This window comes from Choloepus didactylus, chromosome 21 (assembly GCF_015220235.1).
Source record: "Choloepus didactylus isolate mChoDid1 chromosome 21, mChoDid1.pri, whole genome shotgun sequence".
NCBI classification, from domain to species: Eukaryota; Metazoa; Chordata; class Mammalia; order Pilosa; family Megalonychidae; genus Choloepus; species Choloepus didactylus.
In genome coordinates this window covers 30,166,673-30,191,130 of record NC_051327.1, presented here as the reverse complement: position 1 = coordinate 30,191,130, position 24,458 = coordinate 30,166,673, and the positions used below count along the sequence as shown (strand labels likewise).

General features: G+C 37.8%; 1 protein-coding gene and 1 long non-coding RNA gene across 2 annotated transcripts; both read right to left on the bottom strand.

The window, feature by feature from the left end:
• Nucleotides 1–4,607: 4,607 nt before the first annotated feature.
• Nucleotides 4,608–24,428, bottom strand: LOC119517080. The gene is made up of 6 exons (XR_005213466.1): nt 24,345–24,428; nt 13,242–13,351; nt 7,879–7,964; nt 6,855–6,994; nt 5,938–5,982; nt 4,608–4,858 (listed from the first exon to the last, which is right to left on the bottom strand). It is a non-coding gene; the product is annotated as an uncharacterized LOC119517080 (long non-coding RNA).
• On the bottom strand, nt 19,263–20,515 carry LOC119517079 (40S ribosomal protein S27-like). Its single transcript, XM_037813575.1, has one exon. The coding sequence runs from the start codon at nt 19,876–19,878 to the stop codon at nt 19,624–19,626; it is 255 nt and encodes an 84-aa protein (XP_037669503.1). The 5' UTR covers nt 19,879–20,515; the 3' UTR covers nt 19,263–19,623.
• Nucleotides 24,429–24,458: the final 30 nt, after the last annotated feature.

Here is a 24,458-nt window from a genome sequence, read left to right as displayed (position 1 = left end):
TCCAGTAGCCTTTATTCTTGAAGACAATTGTATAACTATACAGCTTACACTGTGTGACTGTGTGATTGTGAAAACTTTGAGGCTTCCACTCCCTTTATACAGTATATGGACAGATGAATAGAAAAATGAGGATGAAAAGCAAATGCGTATTAGGGAGGGATGGGGAGTATTAGATGTTTCTGAAGTTCTTTTTTACTTTTGTTCTTATTCTTTTTTGTGGATGGTAATAAAAATGTTCAAAAATTGTGATGAACGCACAAGTATATAATGGTACTGTGAACAGACTGTACCCTGTGGATGACTGTATGGTATGTGAATATATCTCAATAAAATTGAATTAAGGAAAACTTTTTTGCTAAAAATGCTAACCATGATTCAGCAAGCTGTAATCTTTTTGCTGGTGAAAGGTCTTGCCTCAACGTTGATGGCTGCTGACTGATCACGGTTGTGGTTGCTTGAGTTTGGGGTAGCTGTGGCAATTTCTTAAAATAAGACAATGAAGTTTGCCATGTCAATTGACTCTTCATTTCACGAATGATTTCTCTGTAGCACGTGATGCTGTTTGATAGCTTTTACACACAGAAGTTCTTTCAAAATTGGAGTCAATCCTCTCAAATCCTGCTGCTGCTTTAACAACTAATTTGTGTAATATTCTAAATCCTTTGTCATTTCAACAATGTTCCCAGCATCTTCACCAGCAGATTCCACCTCAAGAAACCACTTTTGTTGTTCATCCATAAGAAGCAACTCCTCATCCACTAAAGTTTTATCATGAGATTGCAGCAATTCAGTCACATTTTCAGGCTCCACTTCTAATTCTCTTGCTATTTCTACCACATCTGCAGTTACTTCTGCTACTTGAAATCTTGAACCCTTCAAAGTCACCCATGAGCATTGGAATCAACTACCTCCAAATTCCTGTTCATATTCATATTTTGACCTCCTCCCATGAATCATGAATGTTCTTAATAGCATCTAGAATGGTGACTCCTTTCCAGATTTTCAATTTACCTTGTCCAGATCCATCAGAACTGCTATCTATGCAGCTACAGCCTTACAAAATGTATTTCATAAATAATGACTTGAAATTCAAAATTAATCCTTGACCCATGGGCTGCAGAATGGATGTTGTTAGCAGGCATGAAAACAATATTGATCTTTTGTAAATCTCCAACAGAGCTCTTGGGTGACTAAACGCATTGTCAATGAGCAGTAATATTTTGAAAGGAATCATTTTCTCTGAACAGATCTCAACAGTGGGCTTCAAACATTCAGTAAACCATGTAAATAGATGTGCTGTCATCCAGGCTTTTTTGTCCCATTTATAGAGCACAGGCAGAGTAGATTTAGAATAATCCTTAAGGGCTCAAGGATTTTCAGAATGGTAAATGAGCACTGGTTTCAACTTAAAGTCACCAGCTGCATTAGCTCCTAACAAGAGTCAGCCTGCCCTTTGAAGCCAGGTATTGACTTCTCCTCCCTAGCAGGAAAGTCCTAGATGGATTCTTCTTCCAATATAAGGCTGTTTCCTTTACATTAAAAATCTGTTTTTAGTGTAGCCACCTTCATCAATCATCATAGCCAGATCTTCTGGATACCTTGCTGCAGCTTCTACATCAGCACTTGCTGTTTCACCTTGCACTTTCAGGTGATGAAGACAGCTTTCCTTAAACCTCATGGACCAACTTCTGCTAGCTTCAGACTTTTTTCTGCAGTTTCCTCATGTGCCAGTTTGAATGTATTATGTCTCCCAAAACGCCATTATCTTTGATGTAATCTTGTGTGGGCAGAGGTATCAGTGTTGATTAGATTGTAATTCTTTGAGTGTTTCCGTGGAGATGTACCTTACCTATGGGTGATGACTCTGACTGGATAATTTCCATGGAGGAGTTAACCCACCCATTCAGGGTGTGTCTAAATTAAATCACTGGAGCCATATAAATGAGCTGACGAATAGAAGGAACTCAGTGCAGCTGTTAGTGACATTTTGAAGTGAAGCTGAGAGGGACATTTTGAAGAGGAGCTACAGCCAGGAGGGACACTTTGAAGAATGCACAGAAGCTGAGAGCAGCTGCATATGAGAGACAGTTTGAAGACAGCCATTGAAAGCAGACTTTTGCTCCAAAGAAGCTAAGAGAGGAAAAACGCCCCACGAGCAACTAAGAGAGACATTTTTGAGGAACTGCAGCCTAGAGAGGAACGTCCTGGGAGAAAGCCATTTTGAAACCAGAACTCTGGAGCAGACACCAGCCACGTGCCTTCCCAGCTAACAGAGGTTTTCCGGACGCCATTGGCCATCCTCCAGTGAAGTTACCCAATTGTTGATGACCTACCTTGGACACTCTATGGCCTTAAGTCTGTAACTTTGTAACCAAATAAACCCCCTTTATAAAAGCTGATCCATTTCTAGTGTTTTGCATCCCAGTAACATTAGCAAACTAGAACACCTCACCTCTCTCAGCCTTCACAGAACTGAAGAGAGTTAGCGCCTTGCTCTGGATTAGGCTTTGGCTTAAGGAAACGTGACTTGTTTGATCTCCTATCTAGACCACTAAAAGTTTCTCCATATCAGCAATAAGGCTGGTTTGCTTTATCATCATTCATGTGTTCACTAGAGTAGCACTTTTAATTTCCTTCAAGAACATGCCTTCCTCAGTAAGCTTAATAATTTCTAGCTTTTGATTCAAAAGTGAGTGATGTTAGACTCTTTCCTTCACTTAAACACTTAGAAGCATTGTAGGGTTATTAACTGGCCTAATTTCAATATTGTTGTGCCTCAGGGGATAGGAAGGCACAAGGAGAGGGAGAGACAGGGGAACAGCTGGTCAGTGGGGTGGTCAGAACACACACAGCATTTATCAATTAAGTTCACCATCTTATATAGATGCAGTTTATGGTGCCCCAAAACAATTACAATAGTAACCTCAAAGATCACTGATCATAGGTCATCATAAAAGATATAACAACAATGAAAAACTTTGACATATTGTGAACATTACCAAAATGTGACACAAGGACATGAAGTGACACATGCTTTTGGACAAATGGTGCTGACAGACTTGCTCTACACAGGGTTGCCACAAACCTTCAATTCGTGAAAAACACAATATTCTCATTTTATTGTGCTTTGCCTTTGCATGTAGCATATATCATGTTTTTAGTGTGACTACCACTGAATTATACATTTTAAAGGTTGAATTTTATGGCATGTGAATTATATCTCAATAATAATAAAAACCACCAAAGATAAGAGAAAAAAACCTTCACCACAGAAACAGAGGAGATGATAACAAATTGGAGGTTCATATGTATAAATTTATACAATTACATCTGAAAATCCATTAGAAATAGGTAATTTGGGGGGAAATAAAAATCACCAAATTGCCTCAATAAGATTTAGAAAGGCAGACCCAAGTACTACAGAAGAAATGCAAAAGGTAGTGGAAAATATACCCTACAGAGGTACCAGACTGAGATGATTTTAATTAATTAGTTCTATAAAACCTTCAAGAACAGAGTATCCCTACATTATATAAACTGACCCAAACTATAGATACGACAGAAAATCAAACAAATCATTTTGCTAAGTTATTATAACACTGAAATAAAAATCATTAATGAATAGCACAAAATAAAAGCTTATACGCCAAACTCGTTAATGAATATAGATGCTGTACCAGTTTGTATATATTATGTCTCCCAGAAAAAGCCATGTTCTTTGATGCAATCTTGTGGGGGCAGACATATTAGTGTTGATTAAGTTGGGACGTTTGGATTAGGTTGTTTCCGTGGAGATGCACCCCACTCTACTGTGGGTGATAACTCTGGATAATTTCCATAGAGGTGTGGCCCTGCCCATTCAGTGTGGACCTTGATTAGTTTACTGGAGCACTATATAAGCTCAGACAGAAGGCATGAACTTGCTACAGCCATGAGAGACACTGAAGAACGCACAGGAGCTGAGAGAGTAGCTGCAGATGACAGTTTGAAATCAGCCATTGAAAGCAGACTCTTGCTCTGGAGAAGCTAAGAGAGGACAAACTCCCCAAGAGCAACTGATAGTGACATTCTGAAGAGGAGCAGTGGCCTAGAGAGGAATGTGCTGGGAGAAAGCCATTTTGAAACCAGAACCTGGAGCAGATGCCAGCCACATGCCTTCCCAGCTAACAGAGGTTTTCCAGACGCCACTGGCCATCCTTCGGTGAAGGTACCCAATTGTTGATGTGTTACCTTGGATACTTTATGGCCTTAAGACTGTAACTGTGTAACCAAATAAACCCCCTTTTATAAAAACCAATCCATTTCTGGTGATTGGCAGCATTAGCAAACTAGAACAGATGCAAAAAAAATTCTCTTAAAGAATTAAATGTGCAACTTGAACCAGCAGTATATTAAAAGATCAATACACAGACTTTGAGAAGACAGCAGTAGTGGTGTCATAAATTTTGGATCTTCCAAAATTCCCACATAAAGAGCAACTAGATATCAAAAACAAAAACCCATGAAGTAACATTTGCAATAAGACTGGATGACCAAATGTCTGCACACCTACCTAAAATACAGGTAGGTCAAGGGAGGGAACCACAACAACCGTAAGACTTGCATGTTATCAGCCCCAATGTGAGACAAACTAGCGGGAAGTAACAGTGTCTGACTGACCTGAGATGGCGAAAATCTCCAAATAACCAGTAGACAGTCACTGGAAATCAGTGAGCCATTCTGGGAATGTGGCTGAAACTGGGAAGAGTTTTCCCTCCTCCAATAGCAGGTGTGAGGAAGGGGCCAGAGCAAAGGATCAAGGGGTCTAGGCCCCATGAATCTTCTGCCCAGGACAGGAACCCACACTGAAAAGAAACTGCTGGCAATAGAAAAAAAAAAAAATTGATCAGAAAATAGACAACAAAGATGAAGAAAATAGAGGGCCCAGATAAAAGTAGGAGAGGGAAACAGAGGCAAGAAACCTCAGAAAGCAGCCACCGTATTTTTTAACACTACATGGAAATAACAAAAGGGGGAATTCTATAAAGTTAAAAAAGCTATCTGAGGCAAACTTCCTTCTAAAAGTTCAGGAAAATTAAATCCACATTAAAATGATCAATAGAAAAAATGCAGAAAGGTGAAATATCATGTAAAAGAAAGGAAATGAAAAGCAAAATATTCTTACAATGAAAGCATGCCAGAAAGACATACTAAAAAAAGAGATCAAAACTATTATGTACTATTTCAAAACAAATTAAAAGACATTAAGAATATTATATGGGGGGAGGAGGGGAATGGGATGTTTTGGATGTTCTTTTTTATTTTAATCTTTATTTTTTGGATAATGAAAATTGTCAAGGTTTGATTGTGGTGATGAATGCACAACTATATGACGATACTGTGAACAACTGAATGTACACTGTTGAATGATTGTACATTATGTGATTATATCTCAATAAAATTGCATAAAAAAGAATATATAGAACACATGAAAGAATAACATACCTCAGAACTTTAAAAATACAGAAGTGAGGAGAAAAATTAAGAATTAGAAATAAAAAAATCATTTCAAAGAAAAGAACATTTAAAGTTGAAAGAATGGAGGAACAAATAAACACAACAAATATTACTTTAAGAGAAATACAAGTTAAAAAAGGAAGACTTTTTAAAAAACAAAAATAAATGAAGAAATAGAAACAGACTTTGAGAGTGATACATGTTGAAGGCAGGTAAAGGAGATACAACATACAAATAACAGCATCCCTGAAAAGGAAAATCAAACTAGAACTAGAACAAATACTAAAATAGAAAACAAACAAACCAACAAAATACTAGGTGTAAAGAATGTGTGCCTTAAAAGGAAGAGAAAATTATATTATCATATATTTTTTTAGGAAACTAGATTTTCATTGGACTTTTTCAAAAAATAAAATGGAGTTGCAGATTTAAGATACTTACGGGACAAAAATGTGATCCAAGGATTTTAGATCCAGCAAAACTGACCTTCAAGTATAAGAGCACAAGTTGTTACCAACATACAAGAAATCAGGAAATACTGTTCTCATGAGTACTAAATGAGGAATATACTACAGAACGAGAGAGAGAGAGACTAGAAGACACCAATATAAGGACTCATGGTGAGTTAAGTACAGTTACTTGTGGAACTAAGACTAAAGGAGAGTTAAAAGGAAGAGACTATAGTGTATAATGGCTTCATGATCTGACAATGTACACATAATACATCAGAAAAATATGGGGGAGATAGGAAATACCAAAAAGTTTTTAAAAAACTGTTTTCAATAATCACAATCAGTGCTGGTAGTATTATTAGTATCATTATTCAGAGCTGCTATATGTGTAATGTGGGAAAAAACAAATGCGTAATCCTGGGCTATTTTAATTCTATCATATCCTATGTCCTTAAAAATCAAGATTCCTGATACAGAATAAAGGAGATACATGTATAATATAGAAGACGTTAAGTATAAACGCTTTAGTCCTGAATATAAATAGAAAATAGTATGAACTCACAAGGTATTTTGGCTTTAAATACACACACACACACACACACACACACACACACACACACACCTCTGAGCTCTGGTCACTGAAAAAGCCTGGAAATTGCCAATCCAGTAGCAATGAACATACTTAGATTGTGGTGTTGAAATGCAATTTCCCATTAAAATAAGCCTGCTAATGACCTCTGACACATAACACTCTAAGACAAGAATTGAGAAAGAAGCAGGTCAATTAGAAGACATACATTTTTTTAAATGGGCAAGACCAACCTATAGTGTCTAGAGATGCTTAAGTAACAAAATCATAAATAAACACAGGAAAGTGATTGCTATAAAGATTAGGGTAGTAGTTACTTTTGGAGGGAGGTGAGAGCTGAGATTGGGCTGGGTCACATGGAGATGCTTCTGAAATGGCTGGCAAAGTTCTATTTCTTGACCTGGGTGGTGGTCGTACGGTGTTTATCTTATAATTTGCATTCGTTTTCAATGGTTATCTTCATTTGTGTTTTGTTACAAAAAACAAGAGGGAGAACACAATACATCATTCCTGAGTTCAATTTATCACAGATGTGCAAGGATTGTTCATTATTAGAATAGACAAATGACATTATAAGAACCAAAAAGAAATTTTCAAAGCTCTCTCTCAAAAAAAGGGCTAGATCTGATTTTACTGGTAAATGAGGCCATACCTTTAAGGAACAGTTTGTCCCAGTGTGACTTAAACTTTAGAGTATAAAGCTTCCCCATTTCTTTCCACAAAGCTAACCTCACATAGTAAAACGAACGGAACTGGAATCTAATCACTTTTAAAATGTTGGTGCAAAAAATTTGTTGCTTATCTAATAGCTTCTCCCCCATTTCCCCTTCTTCCTTGCCAACAGAACCCCACTATTGTTGGGATATTTTGTGGGAATGATTCAGAGGTTAGAAAATCTGGAAACCTCTTCCAGGCCCAAGAAATAAACAAATTGTTGTAATACCGTTCCTATTTAAGACTGTTTCAAAAGAAAACTCTTTTGATTGTAAAAACCTTATGACTGACATTCCCTGTATCCAGTGTATGGGCAGATGAGTAATAAGATAAAGACAAAAATAAATAAATAAATAACAGGGAAGGATAAGGGGTATGGGATGTTTTGGGTATTCTTTTTTTTTTTTTTTGGAGAAATGAAATGTTCTAAAATTGTGGTGATGAATGCACAGGTACGTGGGGATACTGTGAGCCAATGACTGTATTTGTATTCCTTGGATGGATTGTATGGTGTTTGAATATATCATAATAAAATTGCTTAAAAAAAAGATGACTGGTTTAGGAGTATGACCTAGTTCAGACCACTAACTGAGGGAAGTTGCTTCAGAACTTCTGGAAAAGACTAACCTCTAAGACGTGAAGAAGTTCCCCTTCGGTTTTGCCTTTGTATGAAGTTGTGTGAGGACATCATGCTCAGAGCTGCAGCAACAGACCTGAGGTGTCAGACCATGGCAGGAAGGCAAAAAAAGAAAAAATTCTATATAGCTTTATAGAGATATATCTCACCGAGAAGCCAACCCAGAGCACTGACACTGTTAACCCGCTAAACTAGTCCTGGAACCATTAACCCTTGGATTTCTTGTTGTATGAGAAACAAATCCTCCTGTCTAAGGTGTGCACAGTTAGAGATTCTGTTATTTACAGTGGAAGGCATCCTAAATTACGCATAACTACCACATTAAAAAAATACATAAATAATCAGGGAAGTTTCTTCCAGGAATGCAAAGATAGCTCAATACTGGGATATTAACATTGATTTTGCCATGCTAAGAATCTGAAGGAAGAAACTGTATGATATTAACAAAAACAATTTTAGCATCTATGAAGATAATCTATTATCTGTTCCTGATTTTTAAAAAAATACTTTCTTACTAATATAGAATTATATGGGTTCCTGTTCCTGATAAGATGAAGTAAACACATGCTACCTTGTCTCTCATTGAATGTTGCTATAAAACCGGACAGAATATATGGAGTAGCTGTTTGAGGACTGTGAAAGTAAAAGGCAGCAAGCATGTTAGGAAAGAAGACCAGAATTCGAAGTACCACTGAACCAGCAGTGAGTTTACCTGTTCTTTTCCCTCTGGTATCATCTGGCCTGGACACAAATTAGCCTGAAACATGGAAGTGGCTCTAGGCAGAAAGAGCAAGCTCCAGGAGAAGATTTTTAGTTCTGTCTCAAGGAGCAAGAGAGGGGCATCCTACGATTCAGAACAAGTAGTAGGAGAAATCTGCCATTTTTTTTTTTCTTGTGCCACAGGTCCCAATCAATTCTGTGGTAGTGATAGCTGCTTTTATCTCTCTTTCTTTCACTGCATGGCCCCAGATGCAGTCACCAGCAGTATGTGGCAAAGTGAACTAATTAAAGCCACAGGTTTTGAGCCCAGGGACCAAAGAGGGGAGCCCCAAAGAACCATAAAATATTGGGCAAATCTTGGATAGGAAAAAGGTCAGGAAAGTGATCCCCAATTTTTTTTTTTTTTTTTTTTTTTTTAAAAACTCTTGGGCTTACCTCCAAACTGTGCATACCATAGATTCTGAGGATGAACAGCCACTGGAGGATGCACTCAAAAGATAGATTCAAATAGCACTGTAAAGGCTTTGAAAATTGAACTGACACTGGAATCACAAACTTACAAAAAATCTAGTTTGAATTTACAACCCATCCCAATCAGGTCAGCTGCCAGCTAAAATACACATATCAGCATTCTCCACAGGCTTTAAAGATAGCCCAGAATCTCATAACATGATATTCAAATTTTCCAAGATACAACTAAAATTACTCTTCATATGAAGAACCAGGAAAATTTCAATTCCCATGGGGGAAAAAATCAACAGATACCAAAGCCAAGACAACACAGACACTGGATTATCAGGAAAAGACTTTAAAGTAGGTATTACAAAAATGATCCTAGAAGTAAGGACATGCACTCTTAAAAGAAATTGATAGGAAGTCTCAGTAAAGAAATAAAAGATACAAAGAACCAAACATAAATGTTTTAAGACTGAAAAATACAATAACCAAAGCAAAAGCTCACTGGATAGGCAGGCTCAGTAGCAGAATGGAGATGACAGAGGAAGGAAATGGTCAACAGAAATTATCCAGCCTGAATGAGAGAGAGAGAAAAAACATTAAACAAAAATCAATACCAAAAGTTCTAAAATGTGTGACACTGGAGTCTCAGAAGAAGAGAAACAATGTAAAAAAATTGTTTTTTTTTTTAAAGAAATAATGACTAAAAACTTCCCAAATTTGGCAAAAGACATAAACCTGCACATGCAAGGAGCTTGATGAACCCCAATCAAGATAACCATGATCAAATCCATGCCCAGATACATCACAAACTTCTGAACACTAACCACAATAAAAACAATCTTGAAAGCAGCCAGAAAAACAACATATCACTTGTATGGGAACAATATGAATGACTGCGGACTTCTCTTCAGAAACCATGGAGGCCAGAATGAAGCAGAACCTTTTTAAAGTACTGAAAGGAGAGACTTATCAACCCAGAGTTCTATATCCAGTGAAAATACCCTTCAGAAATGAAGGTGAAATAAAGGCATTCTCAGATGAAGGAAAACTAAGGGAATTCTTCTCCAGCAGATCTGCTTAAAATAAATGTTAAAGGAAGTTCTTCAAATGGAAGGGAAATGTTACCAGGAGGAAACTTGGAATATCAGGGATGAAAGAAGAACAGAAATGGTAAACATATAGGTAAAGATGATAGACTTTTTTGCTCCTAGATCTTGAAAATGTTTGATGGCTATCAGCAAAAATTATAACATCACATTTGGTAGGGTTTTCAATGTATGTAGAAGAAATACATAATACAACCACGAAATAAAGAAGGAAAGCTAAAGGGACCTGTATCAAGTAGTAAAATACTGAATCTAAGTAGACTGTGAAAAGTTAGGATTTACATTCTAATCCTTACAGCATCCAGTAAAATTCTATATAAAGATACAGTCAAATCCACAATAGGCTAATTCAAATGAAATAACAAAATATGTTCAAATAATCAAAAGGCAGAAAAGAGGAAACAGAGTAACAACAACAAAACCAGGAGGAACAAGTAATGAAATGGTAGCCGTAAAACCAAACTTATCAATAATTACATTAAATTTAAATGGTCTAAATCCATCAATTAAAATACAGATTATGAGAATGGATTTTAAAGAGACCTAACTATATATGCTGTCTGTAAGAAACTCATTTCAAAAATCATGATATATGTGTATTAGAAGTAAAAAGACAGAAAAAGATATACGACGCAAACACTACACAAAAGAAAGCGGGGGTGGCTTTATTAACGTGAAACAAAATACTTAACAAAAAATATTACAGGGATAAAGAGGGATATTACATAATGACCAAAGGGTCAAATCACCAAAAAGCTATAAATCCTAATGTATTTGAACCTAACAACAGAGCTTCAAAATACACAAAAACTGACAGAACTGAAAGGAGAATTCAGCATTCCTCTCTCAGTAAGATAGACCTAGTAGACAGAAAATCAGCAAGGACATTTAAGAAACACTCCACCCAACAGCAGAATACATATTCAAGTGCATATGGCACATTCACCAAGACAGATCATATCCTGAGTCAAAAAAGCCGTAGAACTGTAATGAACTTAAAAGAGGTGAAACCCCACAAATTACATTCTCTGACCATAATGGAACAAAACTAGAAATCAATAAGAGAAAGAACAGGACATTTTCTAAACACTTCAAATTATACAACATTCTTCTAAATAATCCATGGGCTAAAGAAGTCCTTCCCACACTTGGTAAAGTGTCTTCAACTTTGTAATTCTACTGGGTTTAGTGATATACCATTGCAGTTTCAATTCGCATTTCCCTGATGAACAATGAAGCTGAGCTTCTTTTCATCCATTTGTTGGCCAGTAAAGTCTCTTGACTTTTTCTGTTGTTTATCTTTTTTTTTGCTTCATTTCTAGGAGTTCTTAACATATGCAGATACTGGACCTTTGTTAGATATGCATTGCACATATCTTCTCCCAGTCTAATGGCTTGCCTTTACTCTATTAATGGTGTCTTCTGATGAACAAAGTTTCTTAATTTTAACGTAGTCTTATCTTTTTTTTTTTTTAATGGTTAGTGGCTTTTTGTGACCTAATTTAAGAAATATTTGCCTATTCTGAGGTCATAAAGATTTCCTTTTTTTTTGTTGTTTTAGTAGCTTTGTTCTGTATTGGCTGTGTTTTATTTTTTAAGTAGAGTGGCAGGTACATGGTTTTAATTATATTAATCTTTTTACTTTTTCTATGTCTAAAACATTCCATAAATTCTTATAAATAAAGTAATCAACGAAAACCTACTGAAGGACAGAAAATGATGACTTAAAAGCAAAGACATGTTTGGGAATGCAACAGTCTTATAAAATTATCCATTCTCCCAGATTTAAAATATAATCCTAATTTATTCCCAATAAAAATACCAACATGAATTATTTTTAACTAGACCAACTAATTCTAAAAGTTCATATGGAAAAATAAACTTACAAGTAATGCCAGGAAACTTCTGAAAAAAGGAAGAGGAATAAGGAAGGACTAGCTGTCTAAACATTAACTTTATAAAGCTACAGTGACTCAAAAAGTTTGGTACCGGTACATAGCTAGGTAGAGAGCTTAAAAGAACTAGAGCCCAGACAGAAACCCAAACAAATATGGGAAATCACAAAATGAAAACAGGTGGCAATCCAATCTGTAGAGAGAAAATGGTATGGGGACAACCAAATACCAACGTTACTCATTACACCAAAATAAAATCCATACAGATAAAAAAATTTAATGTACAAAGTAAAATAAAAATTCTAGACGAAAATATGGAAATCATTGTATAATCTCAGAGTAGAGAATACCTCGCTAAACAATTCACCCCCAGAAGCCACAATAAAATAAAAAAGGTTGACACTTTTGAATACAAGTTTTTAAATTCATATGGCAAAAAATTCTATTAAGTAAAAAACAAATAACAAACTGGGAAAAATTATTTGCAATCTAACACAGAGTTAATTTTCTTAATAAACAGTTCTTTACAAAACAAAAGGAAAAAGACTAATCACATAATCTAAAAGCAGGCAAAGCACGTAAACACATGGTCACAGAAAGATAGACAAGTGGCTTTAAGCATATGAAGAAAGTGCTCAAACTTACCTCAATAAAAGAAATGTAAATCCAAAGCTATAAGAAACCATTTTCAACTTCTCCAATTGTCAAAGCCCAAAATGTTTCATTTTATGTGGGTGTTGATATCAATAAAAATACACACTCTCGATTGTTGGAATAGCAATTTATTTAGCCCCTTTGGAGGGTAATTTAACAATAGCTACTGAAGCATTCTTTGATCCAGTACATACCCTCTGACCCAGCAAAGTCACTTATCTTCATTATCCTATAACTATACGTGCAAACTTGTGCATAAAAGTATATACAAGGATATTCACTGAAGCATTATTCATTGTGGGAAAAAAGCAGGAAGTAACTTGTTTATCAGTGGGGGACTGACAGTAAAGTGTGAATACATTCATACAAAGAAATATAATGCAATTACTTAAAAAGATAAAGAACATGCAATAAGGAACGACTCCAAGATATTTTATTAAGTGACAAAAACAAGGTACAGAACAATGTGTAAAATGTGCTATCATTTATATTAGGAAAAAACCAGGGATATATACTTACATTTATCTGTATGTGCACAGAATATTTCCGGAAGATCACACAAGAAATCTCTGAGTCTAGGGGACTGGGGGCCAAAAGTGGGAGGAACTTCTTATACCTTTCTGAAGTTCCTGAAAAACATTTTTTTTAAACAATGTGCGTATACTACTTTTTCCAAAACAAAAGGCAAAACAATAAAACAAACATACTGTTTAACACAGTAATCCTATACTTGGGACTCTTTTCCATAGAAATAAAAACAAATGTACACAAGGATATATGTACAAGGATATTTACTGCAGCCCTATTTGTAGTGACAAAAACTATAAACAAAACAAAATTTTTATCAATAAGGGAATACTTGAATAAATGTGGAATATAACCTAGTTTTCTCTCTACTGATTTTGAGAAATGCTCATGATGTAAGAAAGGCAATATGGAATAATGTGTATAGTATGACTCTATTTTTGTAAAAGCACATCTAACAGAGAAAGTCTATATTTATATACTTACAAGATCATACAGTCAGATGTGAAAAGATATATATAAGATGTTAATACTTGATGCCCCTGGGAGGTGGGAATAAAAGGTGGAAGGAAGATGATTAGTTTTTCTTTCAAATATCTTTAGTTCCTACTTTTGTAATTAAAATGTAATAAACAATTTAAAAGGAATGAGTTGGAGGTGAGGAAGGAGAAATAGCACATAGACAACTCTTCAAGTTCTGCCATGAGCCAAGGAGAACAGAGGAAGAAGCTGGAGGGACCTGCGGCCAAGGGAGATTCTGCTGCTGCTGGTTTAGTGTGGGAGGTGTCAATGCAGGTGTGCAAACTAACGTGAGCAATCCTGGGTTCTTAGCAGAGAAAAGTAGTAATGTTACCAGGGGGTGCTGCAGGCCTGGTTGAGCTGGATGATCACGAATCTAAAGCGATAGTATCTGCCCTGTGGTATGAATTACCCAGGGATGCCCAGCTGCCTGGCTACCAGATGGGTACAAAGGGAGGGGTGGAGGTGGGGTGGGGAGGGGTGGAGGTGGGGTGGGGTAGGGGTAGGGGTGGCTGGCTGGCTGGAATAAAGATAAGGAGGAGGGGGAGGCTAAGGCATTTAGAGTACTGGAAATAATATAACCAGCATGATGATCCACAAGTTGCATAAAGAAATGATGAAAAAATAGAAGGCAAAGGGGTCAATGGACTGAAGTCCCTATCGAGGTCAAAGAAAAGATACAGTGGTAGCCAGTCTGCAAAACATAAACTCCAGATTCCAGAGTAATCTGGGAAAGGATAATTTGGTGAGGTAGACACTCTGTATTTACAAAGATCAAGGCTTGAATCCTGCATCTGCTTTTTTAGCTTTGTGACCTTGGGCAAATCATTTACCCTGAGCCAATTCCTTCATTTACAAATAAGTACAATAATATTTATCTCAGAGGGTTTTTCAGAGGATTAAGGGAGATAATGGATGAAAAAGGTCAAAGAAAGTACCTAGGACTTAATTCAGTAAATGCTCATTTCTTCCCTAGAGGCAAAACTCAGGATTTATTTGGGGCCAACTGGAGTCAGGTTCAAGTTAAAAATTCTTTTACTAACTATACAGGGCTTTCTGATCTCTGAAAATGGTTTTTATACATTCATATGAATAATATGATAAATAAGAGAACTTTTCAAAAGGAAAGCCATAAACATGGACTTTCCTCATATTTATAGCTAGTCTGCTGACCCTGTGAAATATTTAGAGGGGCAGGAAATAGAAATCAGGATTTAAAAACAGTCAATAATGCCCTATTTCTCAGGCTGGGGAACAGTACACTTGTATTCACTTCATCAGTATTCTTTACACTACTTATGCTCTTTGGTATACAGATTACATTTCATAATAAATTTTTTATACTGAGGAACTAGCTGTGTCCTTCAGTCATGAGGGTTATCTTCTAAGAACTTTCAGTTACTTCTCTTTGTATCAAAGAACTGTCAAATCTTTGTTTTATTTTATAAAAGGCCATTATTATAATAATTAAAAATAAGTAAATATATTGTAAGAGCAATGGCATGGATTTTTAATTTTATTTTTGGCCTATCTACTTTTTATTAGTATTTATAATTTGTTCAAACAGTTTTTATTGAGACATAATTAAGACACCATAAAAATCAACCCTTTAGAAGTGTATAATTCAGTGGTCTTTAGTATATTCATAGACTCATGCATGGATTGTTTACTTTTTTTATTTTGAAATAAATACAAAGTTATAGGAACAGCTGCAAAAACAATACAAACCCCATGCACAGAACTCCAGCATACCCTGACCCCCCTCCCGAAACCCCAATCCACCAACTTTAACATGCTGTCACACCGCTATTTCTTTCCCTCCCTCCCTATCATCCATCATCTATTGCTGTCTTCTGAACATATGAGAGCTAGCTGCACACATCCTTGAACAAACACTATAATTCACATATACAATTTCCATGAACAAGAACATTCTTTTATGCAATCCCATTAAACACAGCTAAGAAGTACAAGAGATTCAACATTGATACAAAGCTTACATTCTATATTTCCTTTTTTTTTTCCTTTTATCTTTCCTTATGTCTCAACTGTGTCCCTTTGAGCCTCCTGTCCTCCATCCTCAGATCCCATCCAGGGTCATCCTTGGCATTCAATTGTCATCTAGTTAGTCTTTTTCTTTTTTTTTTTTTTCCTCAATTGTGGAAACATATATACAGCCTAAATCTTCCCATTCCACCCCCTCCCTAGCATTCCATTAGTGGGATTAATCACATTTAGAATGTTGTAATGCTCTTTCCCACCATCCATTACTAGAAATTTCCCCTCACCTCAAACAGCAACCCTACACTCATTTCTTAACTCCCCATTCCCCCTTCCCCCATTTCTCTTAACCCATATGCTACTTTTCATCTCTATGGTCATATTCTCTGATAATTTCTTTGCGTTTACTGTGGGGCTTAAAATTAACCTCTTAAATCCATAACAATCTTGTTTTTCTTTGATACCAACTTAACTTCAATAGAACACATAAACTATGTTCCTATACTCCTCCATTCCCTCACCTTTATATAGTTCTTGTCAAAAATTACATATTTTACATTGAGTTCAAAACCACTGATTTATCATTAGAGTTTGTGTATTTTATATCATGTAGGAAGTAAATAGTGGAGTTACAATTCAAAAATTATTGCCTTCTATTTGTATTCCATTGTGGTCGGAGAATGTGCTTTGAATATATATATATAAATTTATTGAGGCTTGTTTTATGTCCCAGCATATGGTCCATTCTGGAGAAAGATCCGTGATCACTAGAGAAAAATGAGTGTCCTGGTGATTTGGGATGTAAGGTTCTATACATGTCTGTTAAAATTCTCTATATCTCTTTCTCCTTTCTTTGTATCTCTGTCAGTAGGGCTCCCTTTAGTATCTGAAGTCGGGCAGGTCTTTTATTGGCAAACTCTCTCAGCATTTGTTTGTCTGTGAAAAATTTAAGCTCTCCCTCAAATTTGAAGGAGAGTTTTGCTGGATAAAGTATTCTCGGTTGGAAATTTTTCTCTCTCAGAATTTTAAATTTGTCATGCCACTGCCTTCTCACCTCCATGGTGGCCACTGAGTAGTCACTACTTAGTCTTATGTTGTTTCCTTTGTATGTGGTGAATTGCTTTTCTCTTGCTGCTTTCAGAACTTGCTTCTCCTCTTCAGTATTTGACAGTCTGATCAGAATATGTCTCGGAGTGGGTTTATTTGGATTTATTCTATTTGGAGTTCGCTGGGCATTTATGCTTTGTGTATTTATATTGTGTAGAAGGTTGGGGAAGTTTTCCCCAACAATTTCTTTGAATATTCCTTCTAGACCTTTACCCTTCTCTTCCCCTTCTGGGACACCAATGAGTCTTAAGTTTGGACATTTTATTTTATCTATCGTATCCCTGAGATCCATTTTGATTTTTTCGATTTTTTTCTCCATTCTTTCGTTCTTTCATTTTCTGTTCTGTAGACATCTAGGACACTGAGTCGTTGTTCAACTTCCTCTAATCCTGTATTATGAGCATCCAGAGTCTTTTTAATTTGGCCAACAGTTTATTTCCATAAGATCTTCTATTTTTTTATTTACTCTTGGAATGCCTTCTTTATGCTCTTCTAGGGTCTTCTTTATGTCCCTTATATCCCATGCCATGGTCTTCTTGATGCCCTTTAAATCCTCTGCCATGTTTTCACTCCTCAATTGTAGTTCTTTGATTAATTGTGCCAAGTACTGTGTCTCTTCTGATATTTTGATTTGGGTGTTTGGGATTGGGTTCTCCATATCATCTGGTTTTATCATATGCATTAAGATTTTCTGTTGTTTTTGGCCTCTTGGCATTTGCTTTGCTTGATAGGGTTCTTTCAAGTTGTAAAAAAAAAATACCAATCTAATTTTTCAGAAATACAAGTTGAGGGCATACACTTTCTCTAACTAAACAGCAGATGGCGTCTGCGAGTCACCTATACCCCTCAAGTCAGTTCTCCTCAACTTTGTCCTTGTGGTGTGTGGGGAAATGATTCTTGTGGGGTTCAGCTGGTGAACTCAGTTTGGGTGTGTTGCTGGAGCCATCTGCCCTGAATGTGGGGCGTGTGTGCGGGTGGCTAAGGAGGCAGGGCAGCTTTAATATTCAAACCCCCCAGGTGTTCCTGGAGATTCAAGGCCACTGCAAGAGTCTAAGCCTTCATTTCAGTTCTGCCCCAGACTCTCTCTGTCACTCACCCACAAACCACCGGCATTGATGTGGCATCCCTGGGTTTTCCAAGCAGGCCCCCCTTCTCAGCTGTATCTTCTAGGACCTCTGCTGAGGGAATGCTGTGCTACATCACAAGCGTGTGCCATCCCTCAAGGGAAGCCCGAGGCCGCCGGGCCGTGCAGGGGCGCTCTCAGCCTGATGCAAAGATGGCTGAACGGGGAGTCTCAACCCTCCCTCCCCCCACAGTTCCTCCTTTCCAGCTCTGGGACAACTGGCGTGGCTCTGGGCTGTGGGCACGGCCCCAGGCAGGAGTGTCTCCAGCCCACCAGGGAGCCAGCTGCAAGCAGCGAGGTTTCTTTCTCCTTCCGGCTCTCCCCTCTGCTCCCCTGGCCCTGAGGGAATCTGCAGTGGGCTATCCTCCACGCCAGACACCAAGAGGTTGGCTCAGCCTGCTGCTGCCGTGCCTCACTGCGCGGTTCCCACCGTCGCAACTGCAGCCGCTCCTGGGTTTTTCCTTTTTTTTTTTTTTTTTTTAACTTTTTAAAGGCTGTTGTTGCAAAAGTAAGAAAATGTACCCAGAGGGCCTTAATCCATTCTAGGTAAGATCATTCCAAATTCTTTTGGAAGACAATCTTTTTATATACAAAACATAATTATACAAAACATAAATTATCATTTTGAAGTACCCAATTCAGTGGCATTTAGTACATTCACAATGTTGTATAACTATCACAATTATCTAATTCCCAAACATTTTCTTCACCCCAAAAGGAAATCCATATCCATTAAGCAGTCTCCCCTCCTCCCAGCCCCTGGCAACCATTAATCTGTTTTGTGTCTCTATGGATTTGACTATTCTGGATATTTCATATGAATGGAATCATATAATACGTGGTTTTTTCTGTCTGCTTCTTTCACATAATGTCCTCAGAATTCATCCATGCTGTCACATTATAAGACCTTCATTCCTTTTTATGGTTGTATCCATACATAGGGATATACCATATTTTATTTATCCATTCATCTACTGATGAACCTTTGGGTTATTTCCACCTATAGGCTATAGTGAACAGTGCTGCTATAAACCATGTGGCACAAGTTTTTGTTTGAACACTTGTTTTCAATTTTATGGGTATATACGTAGGAGTGGAATTGCTGGCTCATATGGTAATTCTATATTTAACTTGTTTAGGGCATGCCAAATTGTTTTCTATAGCAGCAGTATCATTTTACATTCCTACCAGCAATGTATGAGGGTTTCAATTTCTCCATATCCTTTCCAATACATTTTCCTTTTTTTTTTTTAATTATGGCCATCATAGTTTGTGTGAAGTGGTATCTCATTGTGGTTCTGATTTGTATTTCCCTAATAACTAATGATGTTGAGCATCTTTTGTGTTTATTGGTAATCTATAACTTTTTCGGAGAACTGTCATTTGAGTCCTCTTAACAAATACAGGATTAGCAAATATTTTCTCCCAATCTGTAGGCTGTCTTTTCACTCTCTTGATAGTCTTTTTTTTTTCATAATCAAAACTTTATTGAAAAACTGACACCAAAATAGGAAATCACTGCTGTATACCTTACAAAATCAAACATAATTCCATTGTCTTGGTAGGTTAACTAAATTGTTAAGGCATTCTGCGATGTAACACAAATTCAGGAAGTTGTATGGATCATTAGTGTTGTTTTCTTCTAAATGAACATCCTTCTGTGAGTCTGGCCTTTCCTCCTGTAGGCTGGCACAACACTGTTGAACAACCTACACAAAGAACCATTGTCTGAGCATGGCTGAAAACCGTAGTAATCTTGTAGCAACCTGGACATTTTACATCCATAAAATAAGAATTTGGACTTTGAACTAGCCGTTTCTTTTTATGTTTTTTCTTTTCCTCTTCCAAGCACGGATGTAGTAAACCTCTAGCCAAAGGCATGTTGATCCTCTCTCAAGCCCAGCCCTTTCAGAGCTGAGGTGACCTGATAGTGTCTTTTGAAGCACAGAAGTTTTAAATTTTGATCAAGTCCAATTTACCTATTGTTTCTTTTCTTGCCTGTGTTTTTGGTGTTGTAGCTAAGAAATAATTGCCAAATCTCAGGCCAGGAAGGTTTACTTCCATGCTTCTAAGAGTTTTATAGTGCTAGCTTTTATATTTAGTTCTCTGACTCATTTTGAGTTAATTTTGTATACGGTGTGAGATAACAGTCCAACTTCACTCTTTTGCAAGTGGATATCCTGCTCCACTTGTTAGAGACCAATCTTTCCTAATGAATGTCTTGGCCTCCTTGTCAAAAATCAATTGCCCATCCTGTTACTAGGTACATACTTCGCAGGATGGAAAGCAGGGACATGAATAGACATTTGCACACCAATATTTATAGCAGTATTATTCATGACTGTCAACAGATGGAAACAGCCCAAGTGTCCATCAACTGATGAGTGGATAAACAAACTGTGGTGTATACATACAATCGAATATTATGCAGCTGTAAGAAGGAATGAAGTCCTGATGCATGCAAACGTGGAAGAACCCTGAGGACATTAGGTTGGGCAACATAAGCCCGAAACAAAAGGACAAATATGGTCCCAGTAATATGAACTAATTATAATGAGCAAACTCTGGGAGTTAAAATCTAGAGTATAGATTACCAAGAGATAGAAAGAGGGTAGAGAATGGGCGGATGATGCTTAATGTGTACAGAATACGTAATAAGGTTGATTATAAATGTTCAGAAATGGATAGCACAATACTAGGCACAATACAAGTGTAATTAACAATGCTGAGTGTGAATATGGTTGAAAGGGGAAGGCTAGGATCACGTATGTCACTAGAAGGAAAGCTAAAGAATAAAATACGGAACTGTATAACAGCGTAACCTAATAGTGGACGATGACCGTGGTTAATTGCACAAATATAAGAAAGTCCTTATATGAACCAGAACAAGTATACATCACTATTACAAGGAGCTCATAGGGCGTGGTATGTAGGAAAAAATACAATTAATGCAAACTAAGGACTATAGTTAACAGTAACATTGTAACAGTCTTCCATCAATTTTAACAAATGCACTATAACAAAGCAAAGCATCAATAACAGGGAGATATAAGGGGTATGGGATTTTTTTGCCATTGATTGTACACTTTGGATGGATTGTATGATGTGTAAATAAAACTGTTAAAAAAAGATTAAAAAAATTAATTGCCCATAAATGAGTTTTTTCCTGGACTCTTAATTCTATTCCACTGACCTATATGGCCATCCTTATACTAGTACCACACAGCCTTGGTAACTGTAGGTTTGTCTAAGTTTGAAATCAAGAAGTGTGAGTCCTCCAACTTCGTTCTTTTTCAATATTCTTTTGGCTATGCAGGATTCCTTACAATTCCATATGAATTTTAGGATCAGCTTTTCCATTTCGGCACAAACAGCTATTGGACTTTGACAGCTGGATTTGCACTGACTGCTCTGGGGAGTACTGCCACCTTAACAAAATATGGAAGAGTTAACTTCAACATCAAAATTATGAGAACCATTATCAATATTAGGGGGAAAGCTGTTTTACAGCTGAGGCCAGTACATCTACATGGAATCCCCTTAAATCCATCTAGCAAAGCTAATAAATAGAGCTACATCATACAAAGGGTGGTAAAGGATACCGAGAGATATGCAGCATGACCTAGAGTAACCCTGTACATTTTGACATTTAAAAAGTTACATACACACACACCCCATTTCAACAATTTTAGCAGTGTAGGAAATGGGATTATTGTACTGTAAATAAGTTTTATGACTAGAGAACTGAAAAGACAATTATTCCCTTGTTCAATCTGGCCTCTACTCCCAATCCCTGCCAAAATAAATGAAAGGGAGCTGGGAAGGTTTTGGCTTTGTGATTTATAAGCAAACCAAAGACCTGGGAGAAGGGCCTTTCACTTCTTCCTCAGAACTGTTTTAAACATTAACCCACTGGAAGGTGTCAAGAGTTTCCAAAAAGGAAATACTCCAGGAGAGAATAGAAGCGATAATCACAGCATACATATTCAACCTTTGCCTGCTTTCCCTGGACTCAAAAATGATCTACTCCTAAGGGCTTGGAAAAAAAGTCTCTCCTTGGTATTAATACTCTTCACAGCATGTGTAAATTTTTCCACACGCTTCTGCATCCTTTTACTCTTTCTGGTAAATATTTAGGATTTAACTAACAAGGATAATCCTGAGCTTTTAAAAGATGAAACATTCCTTCCTCTCCCTTGGCAGCACTGTGGGTTTCTGCCTCAAATGCTGGCCGAAAAAATACAGAAGCATTCCCACTGAAATAATGTGGATCTAGCAATGCTGTTTGTGGATCATGTCCCTCAGCTTGGTCATACTGGGTGACTTGTGCCTAATTCCAGGGGAAGAACATGAAACCCAGAGCTTCTGCTGGAGACAAATCACAACTGGGTCCAGGCCAAGGAGGCCCCTATGGCTCACCTGGGCCAAAGAGAAAGCTGCCCCAGTTACTGGATAACTTAGCTCCTTGAAGTGGGGAATCACATCTAACTCCACATTCCAATCATTCCTCGCCCCCTTTAGGCATCTCTTCATCCCACAGAATTTGCTCAGCAGGTGCTGGTTAAACCACAATGATTCTTAATCAGGAGGCCATCAGAATCATCTGTGAAACCTTCAGAAGACACAGGTTGGAAACCCTCCCCCAGGATTTAATCTAAGGGTGGTGTCCCAGTATTTCCAATTAAACAAACAAACAAACAAAAAACCAACCCACAGATGATTCAGTTGAGAATCTCAGGTTTAAGGAACACTCCCTTCTCTAAACTACACTTTTAATTCATTTTGCTTAAAAAACAATATGGCCAAATTTGGGGGGGGGGCAGGGAGTGTTGGGTGAGTGAGGAGGGCTTTCTTCATTGGGCCTCAGGAGATTTAAGTACTAAACTGGATTCAGGTCCCTCATTTTCTCCAACTGGAAAAAATAATCTACACCTTTACAACTGTCCTTTATATTGTTCCGGTCCATGTATGTCTTGGTGCTGCCTACTAAATAATCCAAATGGAACCATATGACAAACTGACAGATTCCCCAGAGAACAGAGCAAGCAATACCTCCTAGCTCTTTCATGCAGAAGCTCTTGGAAGTCCTATTAGCATTTGAAACTCAACACTCAAAAGTAAATTTTAATACAACTCAGCAATTCCATTCCTAGGTGTATACCCCAAAGAAAAACACAAAATGTCCACACCAATGTTCATAGCAGCATCATTCATAATGGCCAACAAGTAGAAACAGTGACCCAAACGCCTATCAACAGACGAATGAATAAACAAAATGTAGTATATCCATACAACGGATTATTCTTCAACCATGGAAAAAAGGAATGAAGTACTGATACCATGCTACAAACTGGATAAACCTTGAAAACAGAAAAAACAGTAAAAGCCAGACAGAAAAGGCCACATATTGAATGATTCCATTTATATGACCTATCCGAAATAGGTGAATCCCTAGAAAGGAAACAGATTGCTGGGGGGCTGGGGGATGCTAATTGGTAAGCGGTTTCCTCTTGGGATGATGAAAATGTGCTGGAATTAGTGATCTTGGTGATACAACTCTGAATATACTAAAATCCACTTAATTGTAAACTTTAAAAGGGTGAATTTTATGGTATTTGAATTACAACTAATGATAAAAAAAATCACAAAAACCGAACCTCTCCCTCCAAACCTACTCCTCCCGTACATTATTTCGTTGACTGGGACTTACTCAGACGTTCAGGCCAGAAACCTACAACTGTAAGAAATAATGAGGTCATGGCAATTCTCCCACCTTAACCCCCTCCACTCTGTCCACCCCACGAGAGTCCAACTCCTAATTCAGGCCACCCTCACTTCGCACCTCCTAAAGGGTCTCCTGGCTTCCAGCTTTGCCTCTCACAACTCATTTTTACACTGTGACCCAGAACATCCTTTAAAAACAAAATCTTCAGAGGCTCCCAGGGACCCCAGGTTGAAGTTCAAACCCTTAACACGATTTATAAAGTCCCTCAAATTTCAGCCCGTGGCGCACCTCTTGCCGACCGCGTACGAGCCAGGCCGATGGGCTGGGTTATCCCCTCAGGCTTCGCCACGCGCCCTGAAGAAGACACCCCCGTGGCGTAGGTAACGATACCCGACCTCCAGGTCCCGGTTTACACGCTGCACCCCCAACCCACACCCCACCCAGCTCGGGCCCTGCAGACCACGTTTGGCGCCTCTTCAAACCCCCCTCAGTGCACTTCCCCTTGTCTGCGCTCAGGCAGGTGCGCTCCGAGGGGGCCGCCACTGTAGCCCCAAACATCTCCTACGTGAATTGAGGTGGAACCAAACTTGGACCTAGAACTGCCACAGGGCCCCACACTCACCCTGGCTATCCCCCAACATTTAAAAACGCCCTCAGGGCGCTGCCACGACGCCCCGCGCACACCGGAAACGCTTTCCGACGCGCGCCCGCGCCCTAGGCCGCAGGGGAACATGGG